At 47.3% G+C, this 24667-nt stretch overlaps 1 protein-coding gene and 1 long non-coding RNA gene across 11 annotated transcripts in view; one reads left to right on the forward strand and one right to left on the reverse strand.

Moving 5' to 3' along the window:
* The window catches only part of LOC126547350 (serine/threonine-protein phosphatase 4 regulatory subunit 1-like), a 210864-nt gene that overhangs the window by 111870 nt on the left and 74327 nt on the right, over positions 1-24667 (reverse strand). For 5 of the 9 annotated variants that reach the window (XM_055062682.2, XM_055062686.2, XM_055062684.2 and 2 more), the window contains exons 2-3: positions 18240-18284; positions 9572-9758 (exon numbers count right to left, since the gene is read on the reverse strand). In XM_055062682.2, coding sequence (XP_054918657.2) covers positions 9572-9758; positions 18240-18284 — 232 coding nt within the window. Of the gene's footprint in view, positions 1-4766; positions 5156-9571; positions 9759-18239; positions 18285-20267; positions 20492-24667 lie in introns of those variants that run through there. The other 4 variants (XM_050195323.3, XM_050195324.3, XM_050195325.3 and 1 more) reach the window with 4 other exon arrangements.
* The window catches only part of LOC126547357 (uncharacterized), a 28628-nt gene continuing 24576 nt past the window's right edge, over positions 20616-24667 (forward strand). Inside the window, exon 1 of one of the 2 annotated variants that reach the window (XR_008608968.2) lies at positions 20616-20901. This is a non-coding gene — a long non-coding RNA (uncharacterized lncRNA). The remainder of the gene's footprint in view (positions 20902-24667) is intronic. The other variant, XR_008608967.2, reaches the window with a different exon arrangement.

A 24667-nucleotide genomic window follows, 5' to 3' on the forward strand; every position in this document is an offset into this window, starting at 1 on the left:
AGGCCTAGTGAGCTTGCGCTTACCCGAATACCGGACACGCTAAGCACTATTGTGGTAGTAATCCTCCGGCGTAAAATGACGGCCGAAAACGCGTAAATCCTGGCGCCGATCGGATACCGATAGCCCGACGCGCTGCATCCACTCGTCTGCTGCCTTGTGGAGGGACACAATGTCGCAGCTGTACATATTGCCAGTCGCTACGTTTGCAGCCCTCAACGTAACAGGGGGGCGAACCATGCTGCTCGCGAAAAGAAAGATCGAGACCAACACTGACCGCGGGGCTCTCGTCAACACGGCGCACGTTGTAACACAAGCAGACGACACTTAGTGCGCCTGAAGTCCTGAGTGAAGTGATAAATTGTCCTTGCGCTTTCTTTTTCAGTTACTTTCTTTTTTTTAGAAACAAATTGACATTTCTAGTATTATGAACATTTGTTGACCATAAAGTTCCAAAAATCGATGACGCGCCCTGGTCAGCCAATCAGATAGCTCGACCTACTGGCGTCATATGGTCACCTCGCGTCACCTGGTCAGGGGCGGCTGAAAACTCAACCGAGGGGCTTGCTGCGATCGCTAGCGATGTACACTTTTAAAACCTTATAATAACACGCTTTACGTGAAGCACTTAGATGCGTCAATGATCAGAAGGTCATACCCTAATGACTCAGTACGTTTGTACAAAATCGTTTCAGGGTACTTTCAACGGGCACTCAATGCACGGTACACAGGTGTCCTTGCATTTGAACACCCGAAATGCAGCCGCCGCAGTCGTGATTTTACCCCGCGCCCTCGGGCTTAGCACCACAACACCAAAGGCACTTCGACAGGTATATTCGAAAACATTCGAATTTGCGAATAGTGACTATTCGATTCGGATTCGTTCTGAAGTTTCAAAAATATTCGCACGCCCCTAAACAATAATGATCCCGGAATACTATTTCACAAAGGCAGGAACTATAGGAGTGCTAAAGCCGCAGTTGTCTCCTGTGAGCAGACAAAAAGTTGCTAATTGTCCGCACCTGTTATTACCCTTATGTAGGCAGCAGCACTGGCGGCACCACCTTTTGACTTCAGTGCACGGAATTACAATGGCCGACTACTTGCTGCTTAGCTGCTGGCATAAAGGCAACAGGAGCAAAAATATAGTCACTTCTCTCCTTAAACACGAATAATCAGGCAAAACACGCGTTTCAAGTGCGTCACACAGTCCTGATAGCCATTGTTCCGGCATTCCATGGACAGCAATATAAGGAACAAGCTGCAATGTCCTAATGTAAACCCTCTCACGGTCTTCAAAACCAAGGGCTGCTGTCCTAGACAGTCGCTCAGAGTACGGCGACAAAGGACGCGTGAAGCTGCTCACATCTTGGCACCGCGTAGGCAACTAAAGTGGGTGCGGCTGGCCACGCGGCGATCTCGGAGGGGCGAGCCAGCCAGCCGACAGCGCCCTCTGGTCTAGATACAAGCAAGCAGCGTACGCGAGGACAGGAGCAGGCTAGGAGGGGACTTGAAGCGCGGCAGGGGAAGACCCCCTCCTTTCTACAGCAGCCAATTCAGCCACGGGGCTGCTCTGAAGGAAAAGAAAACAAACAGGCGGCATTCCAGTCGAGGGGCGGCATCCATCTCTGCTGGGGCTGGTCGAGCTCAAGCAGCAACCAGAAGAGAGGGGTGGCCACCGGAAACGTTCGTCATGTGGGGATGGCGGCGGCGCCACATACGAAAACGGAGATGTCGTAGCGCCGCATGGCTTGACGAAAGACAGACAACACCAACGACCAAAGCAGCCGTCCCGCCACTTGCTGCCTCCGCTGGCGAGCGGAGTCGCCAAGCATCGATGGGAAACGACCAGAGCCAGATTATGCCCCGCAGCTGAATGCGTCAACCGGTATAACGAAGCGACAGAGGAATGGAACATTTTAAGAGGAACTTGGATCTGCGAAAACCTAAAAACGAGCTTTATTTAACACGCATGTCTGACACTACTATAGACAGCACGCCGACGCGACAGGCAAAATATTGAACTCAAACCATCCAGTGATTACACGTAGCACCTTTGGCATCAAAGCAGATTCTTTGTCGAGATTAGCCTGAGGGAAGCTAAAGGCAAGACGGAAGTTGCAAGGCGGACTGAGGAGGGCTGTCACATGCTAAGTGTGCGCTTAACTGGCCACTCCAAGGTGCCGCCAGGGCACTGCATTTAACCTTGCCCACGACCTTACAACGGTGATACCAATCCAGCACGACAGAACCTTTGGGCCCCTTGCGGGATAATAGGCGAACCGGCGCACAGTATGCATGCATATAGCCAGTAATGCATATCGTATGTTCGAGTAGTCTTGTTTTGCTGGAGGAAACACAGAATTCAGGACAAAACGAGTTAAATGTCCTGAACGTGAAAAAATACTCGGCGTTGGTTTCTTCCAACTTTCTAGATCTCAAGCTGCGAAACGGGCATCGATACGGGAGGAAAAGCAGAACACTGCAGCCAAAGAAATCCGGCGGGAAAAAGCTCGAAATATGCATGATGTGGCAGGCGCGCGGCGACCCCAGGCGGTGCGTGAGAGAAGAGACGGCGCGGCGAAGAAGCCCCTCACAAAGCGCGCCGACGGAGGTCATCCCGCAAGAGCGCGGCGCCCGAGGAACGCAAAATCCGGTCCCGGGTCATTGAGAACGCCAGGAATGTGCCGCGGGTAAGTGAGCCAGTAAGGCTGCCACTCCTCGCCCAGTCCGGCTGCTGACCACGCGCGGGGCAGACCGTTCCGCGAAACGCCGCCATCTTATGCTAGCCCACGTGCATCGACGCCCGACTTGATCTGAAGACCCATCGCAAGGCTCAAACGAGCCTCCTCTCGTGATACGTCGCAAAGTTCGCTCCTTGCCTACGCTGAACTCGCTGCCAAGTTCCATTTGACAACGCAGTGTCGGAACACGAGCACTGAGGCACGCTCGCCACAGCGGATTCCCGCGGGTCTTTACCATGGAGTTTTGGCGCCAAAAAATCGGGGAGGGGCGCCGCGCGGCAAACCGATAGAAAGGCGGGAAAGATAGTGAGCCTCGCGATGCAGAGAACCGGGCCCGCAAGGTCAGGCCGGGCATCCCCGCACATCACGTGACGCTCCCAACAGCGCATGCGTCACGGGGTCCGCGGCCATGCGCCCATTCTGGCGGTCGATGACACCGGCCCTCGCCCAGTCACCCTTCCTGCTCCCCCTCGCCTCTTCGACAGCGCGGAGAGTAAACATAGCGATCAATCAACACCATCTCGAGGCTCTCACCAGGGCGCTCTTCCCTAGACGTGCAGCCGACATCCATGCACCACGCACCAAGACCTGCGTGCACAATGTTAATACGCGGCAACACACGACTGCCTTTAAGAGAACATGGCAATTCTGCTAGGCGGACGGCGGAAGACCTTTGTGACATGCTCGGCTGTCATGGCCACAGCTGAACATTTTATACTGGCTGGAGCCATCCTTCATTAGGGCGTCTTATTGGAAACTTTGGCAAGCTGGTCTTCGATTCAAAATACGGGTGATCTCCCTAAATACTTGTGAAATACGCGCAACAAATCCATACATTGAGAAACAGGAAAATACATTTAAGTACTATAGCTGGCTGCACACAGCCAACACCATCCGATCGCTTTTTTCGAAGTATTTGTCAATGCTGGAGGTTAGCTTCGATACCGTTAGCTCAAGCAAGGGTTAGTGAGACGTAACCCACAAGCCACACAGGCACCACGTGTTGTCAGTGACCACGGCATGTGCGTGTCAAGCTGGGCTCGACTATGACCAAATCTGAGGACTGCATATTTCGGAGCGTATAACTGCAACAAACCGAAGTAGACTACCCTAATCCGCATTTTCCACGCCCAGTAAAACGATGAGATTGGCGCTAACCCTTGAGCAGCGCATATGCACTACCAGAGCAGATGGCCAAGGTACTACCGAGCACCTGAACAAAATTCAGTGTGGAGGGAAACGATATAGCGATGCCAATGCCTTGGCTACGAGCGCACCCGACGCAGTTTTCGAGTCTCGACACGCGAGGCGGAGACCTTGGAACCGGAGGCGGCCGCTATGAATTCACTAGGAAACATGAGGGTACCAGATGGCTGGTGCGGAGAGGGAGGCAAGGAAGTAGCCCACGCGGCCTCACCTACGCGACCGCCCGTGGGGACGGAACGACGCATAGCTAGAGTTTGTTCACCTCCAGATGTCGCTCGGCGGGCAGAGTACTCTCGGTAAGGAGAAAGAAACGTAGCGGGTGGAATTTAATCAATACCCTCCTCCCCGAGAACACGCACGCAGCCGGAGGCAGGAAGCAGTCCAGTTAGCGGCCGACCACAGCGGCCGTCTCCGCGCGCCTTCATTTATTCACGCGACTCCCACGCGGCCGCCTGCACGCTCTGCTCTAAGATAACAGTACTCCCCCTCGCGCGCGCGCCATGTTCGCCACACGCTTCGCAACTATGACGCGTATTTGAAACACCCGCGCTCTGAAGAACGTGGCGCAAACTGCATTTTAGAAATTGATCAGCTCCACCATTCCGACTAGGCTCGAAGACCGCATAGTGCAGGGCAGTCACACGCGCTAAATGACGAACTGAGCGGATAAAGAGAACTCGCGTGTTACAGCGCAGAGCATCACCCTCAGTGCGGAGTGCGGCAGGAAGGCGCCACACGCACTCAGACCAGAGGGCGCTCTCTGCGGCAGACAAGATTCTAAGAAGGCCGCCCTGAACGGCGGCGCGAAAGATAACTCACCCCATGAGAGCCCGCCGAAGGCGTGCAGCTAGGAGCCATAGCCCGTGGTGCCCCTAGCGGGGGCGTCACGCGCTATGCACGATCGTGGCCAGAGCTGGAGTCGGTATCCAAAGACCGAGCCGGGTGCCACGCGGCCAACGTGGGTGTCGGTGCGCTCATCGTGGCTATCCCACGCACGGCCCCTCGCTGCCGAAAGCAGCCCAGGCGTCGCCCTGCGACAGCAGCCACAACAGCAGGAGCAGCCAGAAGGCGAGAGCCACGAGGACGCTGTACATGGCCGCCTCGGTGTCGTCGCCGCCCGCTGGCGACGCCATCGCGCCGCCGCCCGGGTGGTCGAACCCAGCCGCGCCCGGTCGGGGAGCGGAAGCGCGTACACGAAGGCCGCGTCCCGGTTAGTCATGGCAGCGCGGCAATGGAGACGCGCCCGGAGGATGGAGCGCCGGCGGCGCCAGAAAGCGGACCCACTCCCTCCGACCAATCCACGCGGAGGAGAGGAGGCACCATCCGCCGGCGCCCCCATCCGAGCCGCGCGCGCGCGCCACCGGGGAAAGTAAAACGCAGCCCCTCTCCACAGCCCATTCAGTGGCCGCCGCACGCAGCGTGACGCACAAATCAGCGACCCGATAAGCGCTCTACTCCAGCCTCGCCCAACCCAACAGAGGTTTGGGCCTCGAACCGACAGCCGCTGCATTGGCCTATCTGAAGGGCCACGGCTGAGCGCGACATGCCTCAACCATGTCTCATGTGCCGCGCTCACTGCTCGCCTATCGCCTAGATTTCGCTATCGAATTCCTGCCGCTGTCGAGGCTTTCCAAGTCCTTGAGGCGCTCGCTAACATGGCGCAAGTGCTAAATGCGTGCGGTTCTACACTTCTGCATTACACACACAACCGCATGCTTACTTTCTCACTACAAAGTTAACAGCTGAAGACACTGAAAATCGACTTACGCTCCATTCAACAGTAGCAGTCAACCCCTCCCCCCCAAGCGCAATCGACCGACGCGCCATCTGCAGCTTTATCACGAAGAGCACCAGCAAGCCATTATTTTATTGGCCCCCGAAAAAGAATTGTCCTGGTAATTTCTTTCGACATAAACAGCCTTGAATAGTGGTTCCACACAAAAAAAAGGTACCATAAACGGATACATAGTCTAGCAGAAAAAAGGCGCGTATTGCTGACTATTGATGTCATTTTACGAGAAGTGCACTCAACATTCCACTGTGCCAATGCTTAGTTACAGCAGTTCGTAAGTGTGAAGAAACAGCACCCAGGTCCCGATGCCCCGCTTTGGAGAAGCGACGATGGTGATGGAAAACAAGCCGGATCACCCTCCACGTGGTGGTCGCAAGAGGTTGATGCAGAACACGTCACGATGGAGGCACTGCTCATTCAAAAGATTAAAAAAATCTATCTTGAATGAGCAATGCCGCCACCGCCTGACCTTGAAAAGCAATTTTTGAAGTACCGCAATAGGATCCCCACCGCAACGATCAAATCGGGGGAAGTTGGTCCGAGGCAGTCAGTCGTTAGGGGTACGGAAGGAAAGCGCTCAAGAAAGGCGGGCGACCGGATACACTGCGCTGCTACGCCATGCCACTTATCACGGAAGCCGCGCACGAAGGCGCCGATAGCAGCCCTCAGACCTACGTCGCGATAATGAGCCCGAAGAAAACGTCTACCTCAGGCTGCGATAACAAGAAAACCACGAGGATGCCTACACGCGAACGATCGCTGCAGTTGGTTGCCGCAGATTCATGCCTGCACGGACTTGAATGACACCGGCATTTGACGATAATGGATGCAGACAGTTAGTAACATATGATCAGCGCACCACTTGATTCGGTGCTGATTTAAATACAGCCATAAAATTAAAATCTGAGCCATCGCGTGAGCATACATTACAATTAATGAGCATGACTGCTATTGCGTGCTGCAGAATCTCATTAATATGAACTTCAAAGGACCAGAGAACTACTTTGCTACTCAAGGGAGTTTCGTTCACTGAAAAAACGTGAACGGGCGCAGCACTATGTCATAAACCCTTTTTAATGCTTTTTGTCACAAATGCTAAGCATCAATAAGTGAACAAAGCAGCTAGTTTTTTTTTTTTCGAAAGCAGGAAATTACAAGGTGATCTGGCCCAGCATTCACAATTCTGGAACTAGTAAGTCGCCGACCAAAAATTCGTAATTAGATGGGATCGCCTTAATGTCCGAATAACCAAAAATTCAAAATAACATATTTACCAGAAAATAAGTCCCTTTCTACCTACCCTCCAAGTGTCACAAAAGAAAAAATCTGGCCGGATATCTACATTCATACAATCAGCACTCAAGCAAAGTAGAGACCAAGACCTACTGGAACTCCAGACCACAGATATCCGGCTTCTACAAGAGCCACTTGCGCCCACTCTCGTTCAACCGTTGGCCACTGGTTTTACGACCTGTTCAGTCTTCTAACCTATGGACGACCTGTTCTGTCTTCTAACCTAAGGTTGACTGTGGTGATATTTTAATTAGAGTGGCGGCTGTTGTGCCGTATCGAACTGGTTGCATGCAATTTTTGCAAACACAGTCACAGTGATGTCGCAAGGCTTTGATCGGTCACTTGGCTCCAAAAGTTGACTGCCCGAACATGAAAAGTGTGTGCATGTAGTCCGCTGCTCTCCATAATGGCGTTAAATAGCCACTCGTATTGCCTTTCTCATGCAGTAACAAACTAAAAAAACTAAAAAGCGCAGAAGTGAACTTTACAAACCACCGTAACGTTCGACAGAATGACCACCATTCATTTTAACCTTTAGAAGGTGCCTGCGAGTTTCACTGTGTACTTATCTTTAGCACCACCGTTATGCTGCCACCTTACCACACAGAAAAGCTAGTTTTGCAGTTTGGAAAGATCTGACAATGACTGCAGTGCCAGACGTTTTAAATCACTGGGGTCGCTTCTGCAAGGTGTCAACTCACCTAGACATCAAACAGTATAAAATGCTCACCTTCCCTGGAAACAGACTATCAATTTTTTGCACACATCGGGCGCAAGAATACTTGTGCAAACTTACCCAATCCTCTGACTTTCCTTACAGCACAGAGCAGTAAATCCTAATGCGATCTGACATTAGGCTATCTGTAATCAGCTCAAAAAAGCTAGTTTATCCTAGGAACCTCTTATAACAACTTTTTCAGCCACCTACGGAGGCTAGGAAAGAGAAAGTATTGGTGTCTAGCTTTGCAGCTGCCATCTGTACTCATTCATCTTTCATCGCTCCTCCTCCTTTTACCTCACTATACAAATGCAAAACATTTGCATATATATAGTCACCACCAATACAAATGCTTCGTGCTTGCTGAAATGGCAGCATAAGCATTGCAACAGATCACGGATGCAGACGACAGCGAACAGGTTAGAACTAGCGCCCACTCTGTCTATACATTCTGTCCATAGCGGGACATAGCGTGCAAGGGACATCTGTGCAAGTCTGGAGTTCAGTAGGTCACGGTAGGGACATACTGCAATGCCAATGCTGAAACATATACGCAGCTGGGATCCTCTCGCACTTCTCACTGCACATGCTGCTCCTTTTAGCAGGGGCCACCATAAAACCCGCGCGTGGCGCAGGTTCCGATTTCGACGAGCATTGAATAAATTTAACAATCTTTTTTGTCATTGTAGAGCAGCACATACCCAGTGGCACATGCCTACTTACCCAAGTTGGCGGCAAAGAGATTCACTGAACAGTGGCACACACCTACTGACACACATCCAATCACCCAAGTTAGTATCAAAGAAGCTCATTCAAGATCAGTGAAAGTGTGAAGCAACCTAAGAATGCTAAGTGCATTCAAAAGCTCGTCATTCGTGTTGCTGCATAAACATATGCTGCATGCTACCTGGTCAGTCAATACTTCGACCATCGTTATATTGCCACTGCAGCAGATAGATGAACGTATAGTAAATCCATGCATGAAATTTGCCGCAGTCAACTTGATCAGATGTTGCAATACCTTCGTGCTTCCATTTACAGAAAGATGTGAAAATGTCAGTTTCGATTTCTGCATTAGCAAATACAATACCAACCAATTTAGATGTTACATATAAGCAGGAATATTATTTAAGAAATTTCTGATCACCAAGATTCTATTGTACAACCACTGAATACAAAAGCATACACACTGGTGACACAGCCGAAAGTTTAATTTTCTTGCAACATTAGTGTACAGCTTAACTGTTCTCAAGCAACTGCTCTCTAGCAGGCGAAGTACTAAATATTTGTTGCTTTACACCCAGTACCTTCATATACACATACTGGAATCCATAATACTACTGGAAAATTCTGTATTTCCTGCACCTATGCCAGAAATCCAGGAAATGGGAATGAATTCAATGCAGTGCATTTAAATTATAAACAAATTTAGCAAAAACAGTTCAGCCAAGAGAATTATTCCCCCCAAGTTTAATAGTTTTCATTGCAGTGCTTCCCTGTTCTAGAATTTAAAAAGTTGTGCTTGAGTGACTTATCAAACTTGGAGACAAGAGAACACCTAACTACACCTGAAAACAAGCATCTATGAAGTGGTGGTGGCTTTTAAATTCCAACATGAAGCGACGATGATAAATGGGGTTTTATGGCGCAAGTGCCACGGCCCAACATGAACTGCTATGAAAAGTAAACAGCCAATCTTGTTTTCCCTCGGGAACGATTTAGTACACCACTTCCCAACATTAGCATAAAAATTGGCACGAGGGCTGCTTAAAGATTTTGGTTACTCATACAATTAGTGCCTTTACAGCTAGAAGCACTCACCGATTGAAGACGATATCACTGTAAGCGTAGCGCTCAAGCTTTGTAACTGGGTCTGGCTCTTCAAGCTCGAGACGCCGGGCAGAAGAGTCATCGTCGTCTTCACAGTCCTCTCCACGTTGTTCGGCAGAAGCCGCTTCTTGCTCTGCTGCCAACATGGCAAGGGAGAAGTGACTCCAGCGGCTGAGCTCTGAAAATTATCAATGTGCAGAACATTTCAACAGGCCATAATTTGTAGCTTGGAGATATTAAAGCTTGAGCATGAAAATCATTTACACTGGAAATTCCCGAGCATGCCTTTCCCAAGGCAGGACAAACAAATGAGCACTGTCCAGTGATGTGAACAGTCTAGTCTAACTGCATTATTTGAAACTTTCACCAGCTACAGGTAGACAGTGGCGCTCTATCATAATCAATATTAATTAGGAAGTGGAAAATTAGATATGCAGAAGTCCGCAAGGTGCAAGAAGATTTGGGAAAAGGAAAATTGTCAGGTGGATGATTTTTCTATTAGGATGATTGCAAAGATGCCAGAAAATGAACACATGGAAGAGTGCCTTGCACTACAGTTCCATTCAGATAAATTTTACTAATAAGTCGGATTTTATGTGCCAAAATCATTATTCAATAATGAGGCACGCCATAATGTGAGACTTGCAACCACCCATTTCACTAGCACAAAAGTACTGTGAACTATCACAAAGCAAAGAAAGAATTGTGCACAGAGCCCTGTAAAGCATGAATATGTAGAGGCACTGCTTTTGCTCGCTGTACCCCATATCATAATATTTCAATGTTGATCAAGGGCAGTCACAAGCTCAGCCTATTTCACTGCAGCATGCTATAGTGCTTATCGCAGCATACTAGAGCATATGAAGTGTAAATGCAATAGACAAGCAGCTTGCAATCACAAATAAAAAAGAATTGGTGTTTCGCACTTTGCAATGGGCATTGCAAGCCTACCAAGCCGTCATTTAAGGAACCATCGGGATTAACCCAGTGACAAACACCAGGGCCGTATGTTTCAGCTTCACTGGTTCATCTGTACAGAGTGCTTGGGCAGCGATTTTGTTGTCGCGAATCTATATGGCAGCAGTATGATGGCAATGAAGTATTGGCCAAAGCAACTTGCTCATCAGGAAAGGCAGTATATTCAGGAACACTGCCCAAATAAATGTTGCCCTTTGCAAACCTGCCCAGACAACCTTCAAGGCACTGACACATGCTGGGCTCCTCCAATAAACTAGACGGGCCATTGTAATTAAAAAAGTTCAACATATTGCCATTTTCATGTCACGAATCAGTAAGCACGGCAGTGGCACCAGTGACAGAGCTTACACTGCAACTGCACTCCTGAACCAATTGGAGCAATTGTGTAAACTCATGTTTACCTGGTCTCTGCAGCAACAAATCGAAGCTAGTGCACACGGCACACACTGCACTGTTGAAAAGACAGCAATAGTGCTACACTAGAAGTAACACAAAGTGCAGCCTAGTTGAGGAGACTTACCACAACAGATACTGCATGCAAAGCTTGTACAGAGCACCCTTATAATATGCTATTATACTAACTGCTCCAAAGAAGCACTGCACTGAACATGGTTCAGGGACTGAAAGTGTTAAGTGTCTACCATGTCAATACCAGACTTCATTTTACAAGACCACTCAGCATTTGTCTGGGTAAATGGCACTCCATCTACCAACTCGATAATGCTCCATTTGGCAAAAAATCAAGACCAAGCCAATGAATTATGCCAGTATCACCACATTATGCAAATGTGGCACCAACATCAACCAGTTTCACAAAGCAAGGTTTGTACATGACTGCATCATAGCACGATTGAAGAAGCACGACAGCTGAAGTGCACAATAAGGGCCACACAACACCCATCAGTTGTGCCCACTGAATCATACTATGGAGTACAAGACTATATTCAAGACGTGCTAGGCAAATACATAACTGAACTATGTTAAAAAATAACTGGTGTGTGCCTGTGTAGACCTTGCAAGCCATGTACGAATGTCGAATAGCCAGGCCTATGTTATTTTTATTCTTTAGTACAGGATACATGTCATTTGGCATCAGAAAGCACTAACAGCTCTGTAGCAAACAAACAGATAATCTTCACAACGGAGATACCTTGCTAAAAATGTGCATCACCTAGACACTGCAGAAGGATGAACTGCTGAAAAGCACCACAAACCTGAAGGATGCAAAGTGGATTGTTTGGGATGACACGTTTTCACAATAAAGACTGCCAAATCACTGATAGGGAGTGGAATTACTGAAAATGTCCACAAAGCTATGAAATTCCAGAACAATGCAGGCACAAAATACCACTATTATTTTTTAACACTAACATGCTATTATAATGCTCATGTGACCTTCAAACAAACATGAATGTAACAACTTGAGAACTGCTGGTACAGTAAAACAGTTATACCTACACACAACAAAACTGCACTGGAGTTAAGCAAAATAGTGGTTCCAATTCCTTTACCTCCCACTACAAAACATGGAAAGCAGCCAAAGCTCAGACTTGCTAAATATCAGCTACCTTGACAGCACTGTTAAAAAAGATTATGCAGAACCAATGCCCACCTTTGAATCTGTGTGAAGCCAAGTTTTCGTGAAGCATTTAATGAAATGCTATAAATTTGCCCACCTCATTCCTGTGTGTTTAGCGTTTAAAAAATGGGCAAGTGCATGTGCTTGGGCTGCTGTGCAATCTTCACTATCAAACACGTAATTCAATGTTTTCCCAAGCATGAGCTATTCAGCTAAACAGTCAGGAAAGTCCCAAAGGAGTATTTAAAGAAAGCCTCGCTCTAACAATTACACCGCCACACTGAAGTGAATGGTCGCATATTCAGAACCCATCCAAATGTACCTTTCAGCATGCGGTCAGTAAGCACAAAAGACTATGTTACAAGAAAATTTTATGGAACAAATTGTGCAATAGACTAGATTCAAAACATTCGGGTTAACTTCCAAGAATTGCAAATTTCATGGACAATGGCGGTGAAACCTGTCCACACTGCAAATGTTAGGTGCAGTGGCGCATCTGTAGCTACATATCCAGCTTCTTGAGAGGCCTGTATACTAGGGCTTGATCCAGCTGTAGTCCCTCCATCGACACTTTCATGCCCTTTAAATTAAATTTTCTGTTTAATATCACTGCCACGATCTGATCCCAGCGCACAGCCGAACATACAAAAGCCGAACATGCAAGAAATTATGGTGAACCTAACAATTGTAACAAGGATAAGCCGTGTTGTCAGTATGAATGAAATTTTGTAACTCTTCTACACTCATTTTATTAGTGCACAAAATGTAAGCATTCCCGCCATAATACCACATCACTTCTGGCTCCTAACACATATGCATGGTTCACTATATTGGCCAATGTTGGCAAGAAAATGATATGCAAACAACTTATTTTTCTATGACCCCTACATGTGGGTGGAAGCTGTCTAGTACACTTTGCAGCAGATGAGCAAGAATTTCCAATTTTTGCTGAAACTTATGAAGTGGCTTGGTAAAAAAAATTTTGGTACACATTCCAATTTACCAACTGTAGCTTTAAGTTTGCAAGGCATATCGTATCCACTTGGAATGAATTTCCAGAATCACGCCAGTTTGGAAATATTCGCCTTCAAATTCCCCGTAAAGATGCAACGTCCAACTTTAACAAAATGCTCTTTTGTGCATTGAAGCCCAAATGTAACTGGAAGACCCACGTATTTCATCCCATACTTTGGGAAACCTCGAAACTGGTCTTATCCAGGAGATTCACTTCAAGTGGATTTGGAAACTCACCGGCTACAATTCGTAAATTGCAATATGTAACAAAGTGCATTAGTGAAATTTTGTCCATTTGTTGAATGTATTGAAACACTTCCAATTGGACCTGCATAGCAAGTTTTAAAAGAGTACCGACACAAAAATTCCAAGTCGAGTTAATGTGAGAGATCGATTTGTGTGGGCACACGCACATCGTCTGCAAAATATCAACGGCGAATATAGCTTAGAACATTTAAAATCAATCTTAAAGTAAGCGTATGCGCAGTCAACCGAAAAACTTAGCACCTCGCAACATCGAGCAAGGAATGTAAACTGAAAACGCTGTCACGAGTTTTGCGCTGCCGTCGGGGCGGGCCCTGCCAGAAAGTTTCTCGCCGTTCCCATAGCCCCATTTTTATTTATTTGCCGTTGAAAGCAGCACAAAAAGTCGGCTAAAATTTGCTTCGGACATGAAATAACTAATAAAGTGACCTTCGAAGTGTGCATGTCAAAACGTTGCGCAAAATAGTAAATAATTGGCGCAATTGGCGCTCGCGTACGGCAAGATACGATCTACCAGCAACCCTCCAAGCTAGCTAGAGGAGGAGGAGGAAGCCGAAGCCAAACTATCGGAGTTGTCTTCCACTCCAGCAACGGAGAGGAAACGCAAGTTGGTGGGTGACAGTACCGACGATGCACTTCGCCCCCTTGATGGGACTACGTTTACGATTGTGGATTTGAGTGCTGTGAACACTTTATTAACGTTTGCGAACTGCAACATCTGCAATGGTGCCTTAGAAATCATCCGAGACGAGCGGGAATACGGACTCGCTGTGAAGCTGTGTTTTATGTGCGCAAACTGTGGAGAGATTGCGTCGGTGTGGAGCTCGCCGCACGTTCACAGTGCTGAACGAATGAAACCCTTTGCTGTGGAAGTTTGGCGATGCGTGCAATGCAGGCAACGGGGAACCGACAGACTGCGGTCAATGACGTTTTCTCATTGATGGGCATCAGCCGTCGGGCTCTTCACACGAAAACGTATAACGGGTCATGGATGACCCGCGGTCATACGTCCCATATTGGAGTCTTGTGCTCGACTTTGTTGTATTCAGCAATTTCTGTGCTGGGTGCGAGTCGGGGCCTATGGAGCCTGGAAGAATGGCCACAAGTGTCAGAAGAACACTAATAAGAAAGCTGGGGAGATGGAGGTGGAAGTTGCCCTCATCCTTTTCAGGAGATCATTGGAGCGGCACAATCTGCGGTATACAATGGTGCTTTGCAATGTGGACAGCCGCAGTTATCTCGCTTTACAAGGTGATGAAGTGTACAGGTATATCCCAATTGAAAAAGAGGACTGCGTGAATCACGTCTAAAAGCGCATGGGTAAGACTTTGCGCAACTTGGTGGCAAAACACAGAGGCCCTGGACATGAGAGTCATATGAGTTAACCTCATACTATGGATGGGCTCTGAAGACCCACAAAGGAGAAGTAGATGCCACTCAAAATGCAGTGATGGCCACATATCACATTACATCAAACGATGATGTGGCTAATCACACTCTTTGTCCATCAGGCTCAAACTCCTGGTGCAAGCAAAATGCTGCAGCGGCCAAGGGTGAGCCGGTTCCAAAACATCCTCGAAAGCTTTCTCCTCACGTTTGTCAGGCTTTACGTCCCATATATGAACGTGTGGCAACTGGACAGTGGCACTTGCCTGTGTGAGCATCGGTTGCCTTGAGTTACTTTGAGTGCACATCAAGCTCAGGTTCACTAAAAATCCTAAAAATATACTTTTTGCATAATGTTCACCCTCTCTTTACTGGGCACATGTGGGCACTGCTACGGCAATGAAATGCAGATCTACAACAACCTTTGCACGGACATCGACTGCACGCTTGACATTGCAGATAAAAATGCACTGTGAAGTCATTACAACTTCCGAGAGCACTTTGCTGTGTTGCAAAAAAGTGGAGCCATGCCATGAACCATTCCTCACGAATTGCAATACAGCAGTGACACATTCTGGTGCTGCGCTCGGATTTTGAAGCTAAACATGAAGACAAAGTTTTGACAGCAACGTTTGACACGTATGAGCAGTTTTTGGCATTTAGCACTGGGAGATGGCAATACACCTTGCTGGCAAGAAAGCTCAGAATGTCAACCATATGCTGTCTAATAAATCGTGCCTCCAGATTTCTGGAGACTGGCCTGTCTTCATGCACAGCACTGGTTATTCTGGCTTTTCACGTGCAACATTTAAACAAGGGTGTTCTCGATATTTTGTACCACAAACCAGAATGAGTCCAACAGGCATCCACAGATTGCAACTTGCATGTATACATTACAATAAACAGAATTTGTGAGAAATACTGCTGGCTAGAGCTGTAAATATTGAGTAAATGAAAAACAACGAAGTATGAGCAAAACTAAAACAAGAATGTTACAAATTGCATGAAAAATCTTGAATTTCTTTGCAAAGTGATAAGCTGCATTTCTTGCAGAATAAACTGCAATACAAACTTTCTAATTTTGGTCCAAATTAAACTAAAATTGCAGAAACCTAATCATAATATAACTGAATAACTTGTGTTCATTGCCTGGCAGCCAAGTCAAAGCATTGGTCAAGCGAACATTTTTCTAGTGCTGTTTCTAAAGAAGCAGGTGAGGATTAATTTTGATTGAATTTGTAGGCTTAATGCTAGCCACCAAATCACTACAGCTATGTGGTTGCCTCTGAAGACACGTGTGCATCTATAAAACCAGCTACCTGTTTTGAAAGTCATTATTTGGAACAAACTGGCCCAACTCAAATGGTTCGGTGCAGTGCCTCCGCCACTGCTTATAAAAATCTATGAAAACTGCAGCATATTGCAAACTTGTCGCCTAACAGCATAAGGCAAGCTCATGCAAGATTCACACTACTTATCGAACCGCACTACCTACTTTCAAAAAAAAAAAAAAATTGCACAAGGATCCTGCAATACAGTAACACTATTGGCAAGGTCATGCTCTTGCACCTTTACGGATTGTTACATTTATACAGTAATTTTCAAGAGACTGCTAGGTGTGCATCCCGTAATTGTCTTAATTGGCATGACACATTATGTCCTTCAGCTGTTACGGCACTTCCAGGGATACAAGATGAGAGCTCTGATCATTATGACTGCTTGCACAATACCAGAGTAAGTCTATTGCAGCCACATAGAGAACACTAAAATGCATTAGCCATGTACAATGAATTCCTGACCCAAAGATTAACCAGCAGGCATAGTGAGGTTAACAAATGAAAACTGAACTGCAAGTAACCAGTCTCACAAAATTATGGCCAACCACTGCCAAAACAGACTTATGAAAATTAACTGGTTCAAGAAAGGAGCAAGAAAATGAGGGAATGAAAAGCTTGCACTTAGATAGTCTCATGAAATTCCTCAAAAACTCCGTTTCCAATCTGCCTACTTCAGACATAGCAAAAATATCAGATCATTTTGCAGGAAACTTCTCAAATTGCAAATCTGACAACCAAATGAAGCTTGTTCTTTTTTTAAGAGCTCCCATATTAGTTATTAATCTGCATTACTAGTTTAAAGCTGCACTTCTGCTGTTCATATGCTCACCACAGTGAGCAACATCAATATTGTTTTGCAGCCTTCACTCTAAGAGGCATCATACTTTCATTGACGCTCTCACACTTGCCTGGCCAGTGCAACTTGACTGGCCACGCATTGACTGATTATTCACTGCAAAATGAACAATCAAACATTTCAGCAATTTCATTTACCAAAACTGAATGGGCAATGACTGAAATGTACCAATGCTAAAGAAGTATTTAGTACTCTGCCTGCACATCTAAAACATCAGTAGAGAATGCAGTTATGATGCGCCGGCACATTGTCAAAGCACATTACATTTCAAAGCTGCCGACTACCAAAATTCGAGGTGTTCTTAAAAGTTTCCATTCCCGCTATAAAGATGTCAATCCCCTTTTGGCACGATGCGTTAGTATAGTACCCAAATTCAGCCAAATATATTCATTTAATGTAAGCCAAATGGCTGAAAATTACTTTCCTCCAGGCTTTTCTAGAGCCTGGGGCTCTAGAAAGCCACAATGGCTCTGGGATGAACCTGCCACCAAAACAAAATACTGGCACGGCTTGGTTGCGTTATCATGCTTTGTCTCTAGCTCCACAATGGCAATTAAACAGGCCTGTGATTGGCGGCTGTGGCAATGCCACATTGCAGTCTTTTAGCGACACACTCAAAATAAAATACCTAATATTGTTTCCCTACAGACAATGTCTATGGCATTGCCCTTATACAGATTGTTACTTTGAATGTTCAAAATTTGCCCCCAATCCGTTTCTTCAAAAAACACATTTATGTTGAAGGAGACTTAAGGGCCCTTGAATTTCAAAATTCAAGGGTTCTCAAGGAAATGTACAAACCCTGTGCAACAAAGTATAGCAGAGAGAATAAGCCCGATCACAAACTACAATGACAAGTTTTAATTCGTCTTGTACCAGTCATTACCAATATCAAGAATTTTCTGGGCACAAAAAGTGATGACAGTTTGTTTTATCCATTCATTACATGAAGGGCACAGCAGAGTACATGGGCGCAGACTGTGATGCTGCTTTATCCACTTTACTAATTCTGTCATACTTAAATTCGCTGGAAAATAAATCTACTAAGATCTGTTTACATCAGGCTTGGCAAAAAAAAAAAAGGTCTTTCTCATTCCACTAGCTTGTGGAAAGAGCAAGAGTGTTCATAATCATTTGACTTCATATATGCTGCCACTTAATGTAATGAACGAGGTAGATAATCACAGCACACAAGAATCGGGACTGAAGGCTGCTTGAGCCCAATTAATGTCAAACCATGCCCACCTTCGTTCTCTGTATTCAGGGAGTCTGCTTCACCCAATGGGGGCCCTGGAACAAAAAAAAAAGTAAAAATACTTCAAAATATGCACATGTGGGGTTATCCCAGTACAGCCAAGCCTAAATGTTTCGTCAATACAAAGCTGTCAAAGCTAAACTGGGAGAAATTATAGTTGGTTCAGGCACACTTTGAGCACCTGTTCATATGTAATGCACCTACTTCACTGGTACCACAATCTTAAACACATGTAGAGTACTTTATTTTCTGGAATATATTTAGGCACCTCACTAGAGCTGTTACCTCTCCACAGTTGCCAGCCGACAAGCAGTCGCATTGCCCCGACCGCACGGGTTAGACGGAGAAAGCGACTGCTGCCACAGCTACAGAGCAACTGCAGCAACCCAGTAGCCTGGCCTGGACGTCAGCCCCACGTGTAAAACCTCCTCCCCGGCATGGCGTCGCAAAATCACGCAACACACCTGCCGTCGTCGTGATCTGATAAGGAGCTGGGCAAAACTGCTAGCCGTGGACTGTCCACGCGTTTGACCGCAACGAAGACCGTAGGATGCTAGGCGCTAACCCAATTACGCAACACACTTGGAGCGGAAGTGGCAAGTAATAAAGACACGAGCCGCAACGCGCAGGCACTGCAAACGAATTATGCGAATGTGCTCTGTCGGGAAGGAATCTTGCAGCATGGCACACGCAATTTCGACGCCATGCACACGCTCCCATGATTGGACTGGGCGCTACCAGCCACTAACAGGGGAGCCAAGCTGCGTTAGGGTTAGAACCGAGAGCGGTTGAGAGCTCTCGCTACACTCAAAAGGCCGGCGAAGTGCGCGCCTAGGGAAACGCCTGCTGCAGTGAACGCCCAAGCAGCGTGAGCGTTCTCGGCTGGTTGCTCTCTCCACCCCAATGGGCGAGCCCGAGCGGCGTCCTCGCCGTTGGCGTTACCGGGACAATGGAAAGGCGCTCGCGTCAATCAAGACAAGCACGTCGCACGCTCCGTGCGTGCCACACTCACTCGAACTCAGTTTGTGCCTACGTCAAACGAACAGACCAGCAGCAACTGTTAAAACGCGAACATTTGTTTCAGCATAGCGTGCGCTCCAGAAGTAAAGGGCACATAGAAGCTACAAGGAACGTAAAAACATACAAAAGTATCAGAACGTGCGACGGTAATGAAGGGCCAGAGGAAGCTTATCCTGCACCAAGAACTACGTTTCTTTTTTTCACTTGCTCATGAGAAAGAAGGGCAATCAAGTTTATGTCGCGGCTATCACACGGCCGACTGCCCGGCAACTGACGGGCAGTCGGCTATTACATAGTGCAATTTAAAATCTGAAGTCACCGTAGCCGCCCACAAGGACAAAATTTGAACAAAGCACAGGATGGCTTCCGGAAAATGAAACTTAAAAGCGGATGTTGAAGCCTACGACAAGGAATATCCCAGCATGTTAGGGCGGCTAAACGCAAAAACAAGCAAATGCGATTGCCAAAAATGCGGCCCCACGCGACATTACCAGTCAACCGCGTCACGCTGCCAAAGGCGTCATCGGCGCCAAGAAAACTGCACACCCAAACGAGAATGTGCACGCTCATTTCAGCAAGTAGCAACGTCAAATTTTGAGAAATGCTAACAAAAATGTCGTAAACACGCCTACGGCCAAAGAGCGGAGAGCGAGTAGTGTTTATTGACCTCCGGGGTTGTCAACACCGAATTGCAGGCAGTGCGACAGGGGAGCACGCGCAAACAAGAAAAGTACACTGCGACAAGGCATATACATGCGGAGGAACTGCAGCACGGTAAGTGGGGCCAAGACTTGGGACACGAACCAGCAACGAAAAGTCGCTGGAGCGCCATAGCGCCCACCGCGGGCGGCCCTTTGAAGGGACAGGCCGCTAGGCCTAACTGCGCTTAGCAGTAGGCTTAGCCAGGCAGGGCAGTCAGTCGCCCATAAATACCGCACTTGATCGAGGCGAGGACGCTAATGACGGATCGGAAGCTACGATCCAAATCGTCTACGTACTCACTCTGATCCGGCACGAGGCCATCACCGTCGTCCGGCATTCCTGTAAAACGGCTCGCGTTTAGAGCAGCCGTAGTCGCCGTGCCGCGCCATTGCAAGGGACAATCGCGGCGGCGCCGTACACAACACCATGCTCACCCGCCATGTTCTTGCGAGCTCTCCACGAGGACGCGAGGGTGGGCAACAGAGCTCGGGAAAGACTGGCGAGGAGAAATTCCGAGCGACGACCCTCATTGGCCTCAGCGCGACCTCGCGCCTTAGCACTCCTCTGCAGCCTCCGCGCGCATCAGCGCACGCTCTCGCTGACAAAGTTCCTTCCGGTTCTTTCATTGGAGGAGGGAAATGTGACGTCACTAGCCATCACCAATCTGTGCGTTCGCCGGCCATCGGGGCTGGGAGCACGGCGGTGTGACGGGGGGCTGCTTTGTACAGTGCTCTCGCCCTCCTCTTCTGCCTCCTCCGCGCGCGCGCGCGCGCGCGTGCGGGCAAGACGCGCGCCGCTGGGGCGGAGACCCCCAAAATTTCCAGAAAACTTTCGCCCGGCGAGTAGCAAAAAAGGTGCAGATCTTTCGTCGACGTCCGAGACCGGGGGTAAACATAACCTCACCGCAGCGTGTGCCACATTTTCGCAATGGTAAGACGCCGGCTTACTTATGCTTTCCTCCTCCTCGCTAGTATTTTCAGACTTCCTTTGACGTACTTAACGATGCTCGGAGGCTGGAAACTGGCCTCGTCACAGTGTCATCAATGAGACAGCTCTCCACATTATTGGCACGTCTCGCAATGCTACCAAAAAAAAATAAAAATAAATAACAATCCTGTCAACGAAAGTGTTATCGGATGGGAGTGAAATGCGCGCACGCACACAAAAGTGTACTCGTGAGTTTCTGCTAACCTATCTGCTCACCAATGTAATTCATTTCCAGACGTTGAGTATTGGGGTACAGAGTAGCTGGCAACGTAGCGAAAGACATCATACTTTCGAATAACTACACGTGAGTGGGTGCCCTGATCACTTCTTTTTTTTTTCGTTCCATTTTAACTTCGCAAAGCTTGAAGGATGGCGTTTTTCAATACAATGCAGTGAAAATATCCGAAAACATTAGATTAAGCTAAGCAAAAGAAAGTGTTTATGTATGTATGTGCGTATGTATTTCAAATGTTTGTCAGAGCATTACGCAAGGACGGGGAAGTGACAAGTGAGCTTAATGAACAGATGTACGAAGAAATAAGATTCAAAACTTTCTCGGAGGAACCTACGGTGCGAAAGGTAATCTGCTAGGGCATCTTTACACAAGTACTGTGTCACGCCTTTCTAGCGCTATTTTTTTCCTCTGTCCATGTCAGCACCGTCAGGCGCATAGAGTTTCCTACAATACTAGAGGGAACTCTGGCACTGCGGTCGTTGACCCACCAAGGAGGTTGTGACCATAGAGTTTCCTACAAAAATTTTGTAGGAAACTCTATGGTTGTGACACACCATGGGAATGATGGGAAGTACATGGATTTGTCTGCTCTTTGTGCTTGTGGATGCAGACGTTCTTGTAGATTCGTTTATTACGCTTTATGTTAGAACCGAGAGCGGTTAACAGCTCTCGCTAAACTCAAAAAAAGACCAGAAATTTTAGAGCAATATATACTCTTCGAAGTGCAGAAGACGCTGCAAACACGCACAATCGCTACTAATTGCGGCGATTGAGCTTGTCGAGGTGGCAAAATCGAAACGCGCCAAGCGTCTCAAGGCACTGCCATGCGCGCGATAAATTCATAAGGGCGTTTCGAATCGCTTGTCGATGCATGCGTCCGTGGCGTAATGGTTGCAATATTAGGCTTCTGTGCTAGAGGTCCTGTGTTAGAATCCTGACATTGGTGAATTTTAATAATGTTTATTCAAATATTTATTACGCAGTATTGTTGAAAATGACGAGTTTACAAAGTCACGAAGTCGTTTGAAGCCAAAAGTACGAAGTTTAGGCAAATCCATGTACTTCCCATAATTTCCTTGCTGGCTCGACGCAGCTCCCATAGAGTTTCTCACCATATTGCCGAGGGAAATCTGGCGCTGCTGTGCTGTGGTATGCATGGGAATGTCGGTATATTGTGACTTCTAATTGGCATCGTTGTCGGAGAGCCAGGACACCTTGAAGACGCGCCTGGCAAGCACCGTCCCGTCTGTCACAATGATTCATTTTCTATTAAAACAGCACGTAAAAAGCTGTTTTAGCTTTATTATTGCACAAACACATGTTTTGTTTAACTATAAGAACTTGTTATTGCATGTACAATTACATGATACGTAAAAAGTATCAGCGGGCCGCTAAAGTTGGAGGACAGACGACAAGATTCACGCTCGGTTTGGAACAGTTTGTCGTCTGTTCTTGCTTTTCTTCGCTCGGTTATGCATTGAAGGTGAGTAAAGACCAGAAATAAAGACCAGTAAAGATATCATATGCGTGAATGGAAACATTTTATGAAGATGTTACTTTAAGAGTGCGTTATTTGTGTAGCCATACCTACGTTTTAGACGAAGCCTCTTACAACACCAGCCAACACAAGCCTTACAGGCACACATTCCCATGACGGCACAGCGCTCCTTAGGAAACTCCCATAGACACTAGCGCCCGAGTTCCCTCTAGTAATTCTTGTATGAAACTATGCTAGAGGGAACTCTGGCGCTGCAGTCGTTGTACCACCATGGGAATGATGGGAAGTACATTGATTTGTCTGATCTTCGTGCTTGTGGATTCAGACGTTCTTGTGGCTTTCTACATTACTCTATATAAACCTTATTGTCGTAAATTGCAGAGTAGGCTATATTCTTCGAAATGCAGAAGACGCCGCGAACACGCACAACTGATATTAATTGCAAAGATTGAGCTCGTCCAGGTGGCCAAATCGAAACGCGCCAAGCATCTCAAGGCACTGGCACGCCTGCGATAAATTCATAAGGGCCTTTCATTCGCTTGCCGATACATGCGTCCGTGGCTTAATGGTTTCAGTATCAGGCTTCTGTGCTAGAGTTCCTGGGTTCAAATCTTGCCATCGGACAATCTTAATTATGTTTATTTAATTCTTTATTACGCAGTAGATTCTTGAAAATGACGCGTTTAGTTTACAATGGACGAAGTTTAGGCAAATCCATGTACTTGCCGTAATTCCCATGCTGGGACAACCGTTCTCATTGCAGCTCCCGTAGCCACTAGCGCCAGAGTTCCCTATAGTAATTTTTGTAGCAAACTCTATCTATGGGCGCTGAAATCGTTAAGCCATCATGTAAATGATGGGAAGTGCGTGGATTTGTCTTATCTTCGTTGTTATGGCTTTGTTTATTACCCTTTATATGCCTTCATTGTCGTAAATTTCAGAGCAATTCATACTCTTCGAACTGCAGAAGACGCTGCGAACACGCACAACTGCTACTAATTGCAACGGTTCAGCTTTGTCGAGGTGGCCACATCGAAACGCACCAACCGTTTCAAGGCACTGGCTTGTCCACGATAAGTTCACAAGGGCATTTTATGTCGCGTGTCGATGCATGTGTCTGTGGCGTAATTGTTTCAATATCCGGCCTCTGTGCTAGAGGCTCTGTGTTCGAACCCTGCCGTCGGACAGTTCGAATGTTTAATTATTACGCATTACTTTGTTGAAAATGACGAGTTTACGAAGGTGTGTGAAGCCAGAAGGACGACGTTTTAGGCAAATCCATGTGCTTCCCACAATTCCCATGCTGGCTGAACCGCCCCATTACAGGTCCCGTAGACACTAGCGCGAGAGTTCTCTCTAGTAATTATTGTACGAAACTCTACGGTCCGGCGTTCGCGACCATTCGTCTGACGCCGTCGCAAACTTACCGGGCAGGCTATAGCTGCGAACGATCTGTAGCGAATTGGATACGACGTTGCTTTTCAATATACTTGCTCCCCGCTCGTGCACTAGCGCTGTAAGAACGGCGGCGTAATGGCGCATGCACGTGGTCGCCGCATTCAATGACAACCACCCGGAGCAAAATGTGAGGGGCCAAAAATGCGTCGGTAATATGGTTCATGCCGGTCGCTGCTTGAGAAAGAAGCCACGTGATCGCCTTCGGACTGCACCTCATTGCGCACCCATTCGAACCGTCAGAACAGCAACGCCAGCACCCGAGGTCTGCACATCGGAATACGAGATCATGAGGAACGCCGACGCGCTCCCACTGAAAGCTGTATACCTTGATAAAAACAGGGCCACGCTAAGCGACGTCCCCGATTCAAATGTATACATCCTTTCCCGCGTGACATGACGGCTCAAAGCACGCAGGCTTCCAGTATTATTTAGGAGGTGTCGAAACACGACTGGTGCCCAAAATGTGTCTGAAAGTAAAGCAGCGTGTCGTCTGGTCGTGGCCATTGGCGGGTCAGACG

Source organism: Dermacentor andersoni, chromosome 1 (assembly GCF_023375885.2).
Source record: "Dermacentor andersoni chromosome 1, qqDerAnde1_hic_scaffold, whole genome shotgun sequence".
NCBI classification, from domain to species: domain Eukaryota; kingdom Metazoa; phylum Arthropoda; class Arachnida; order Ixodida; family Ixodidae; genus Dermacentor; species Dermacentor andersoni.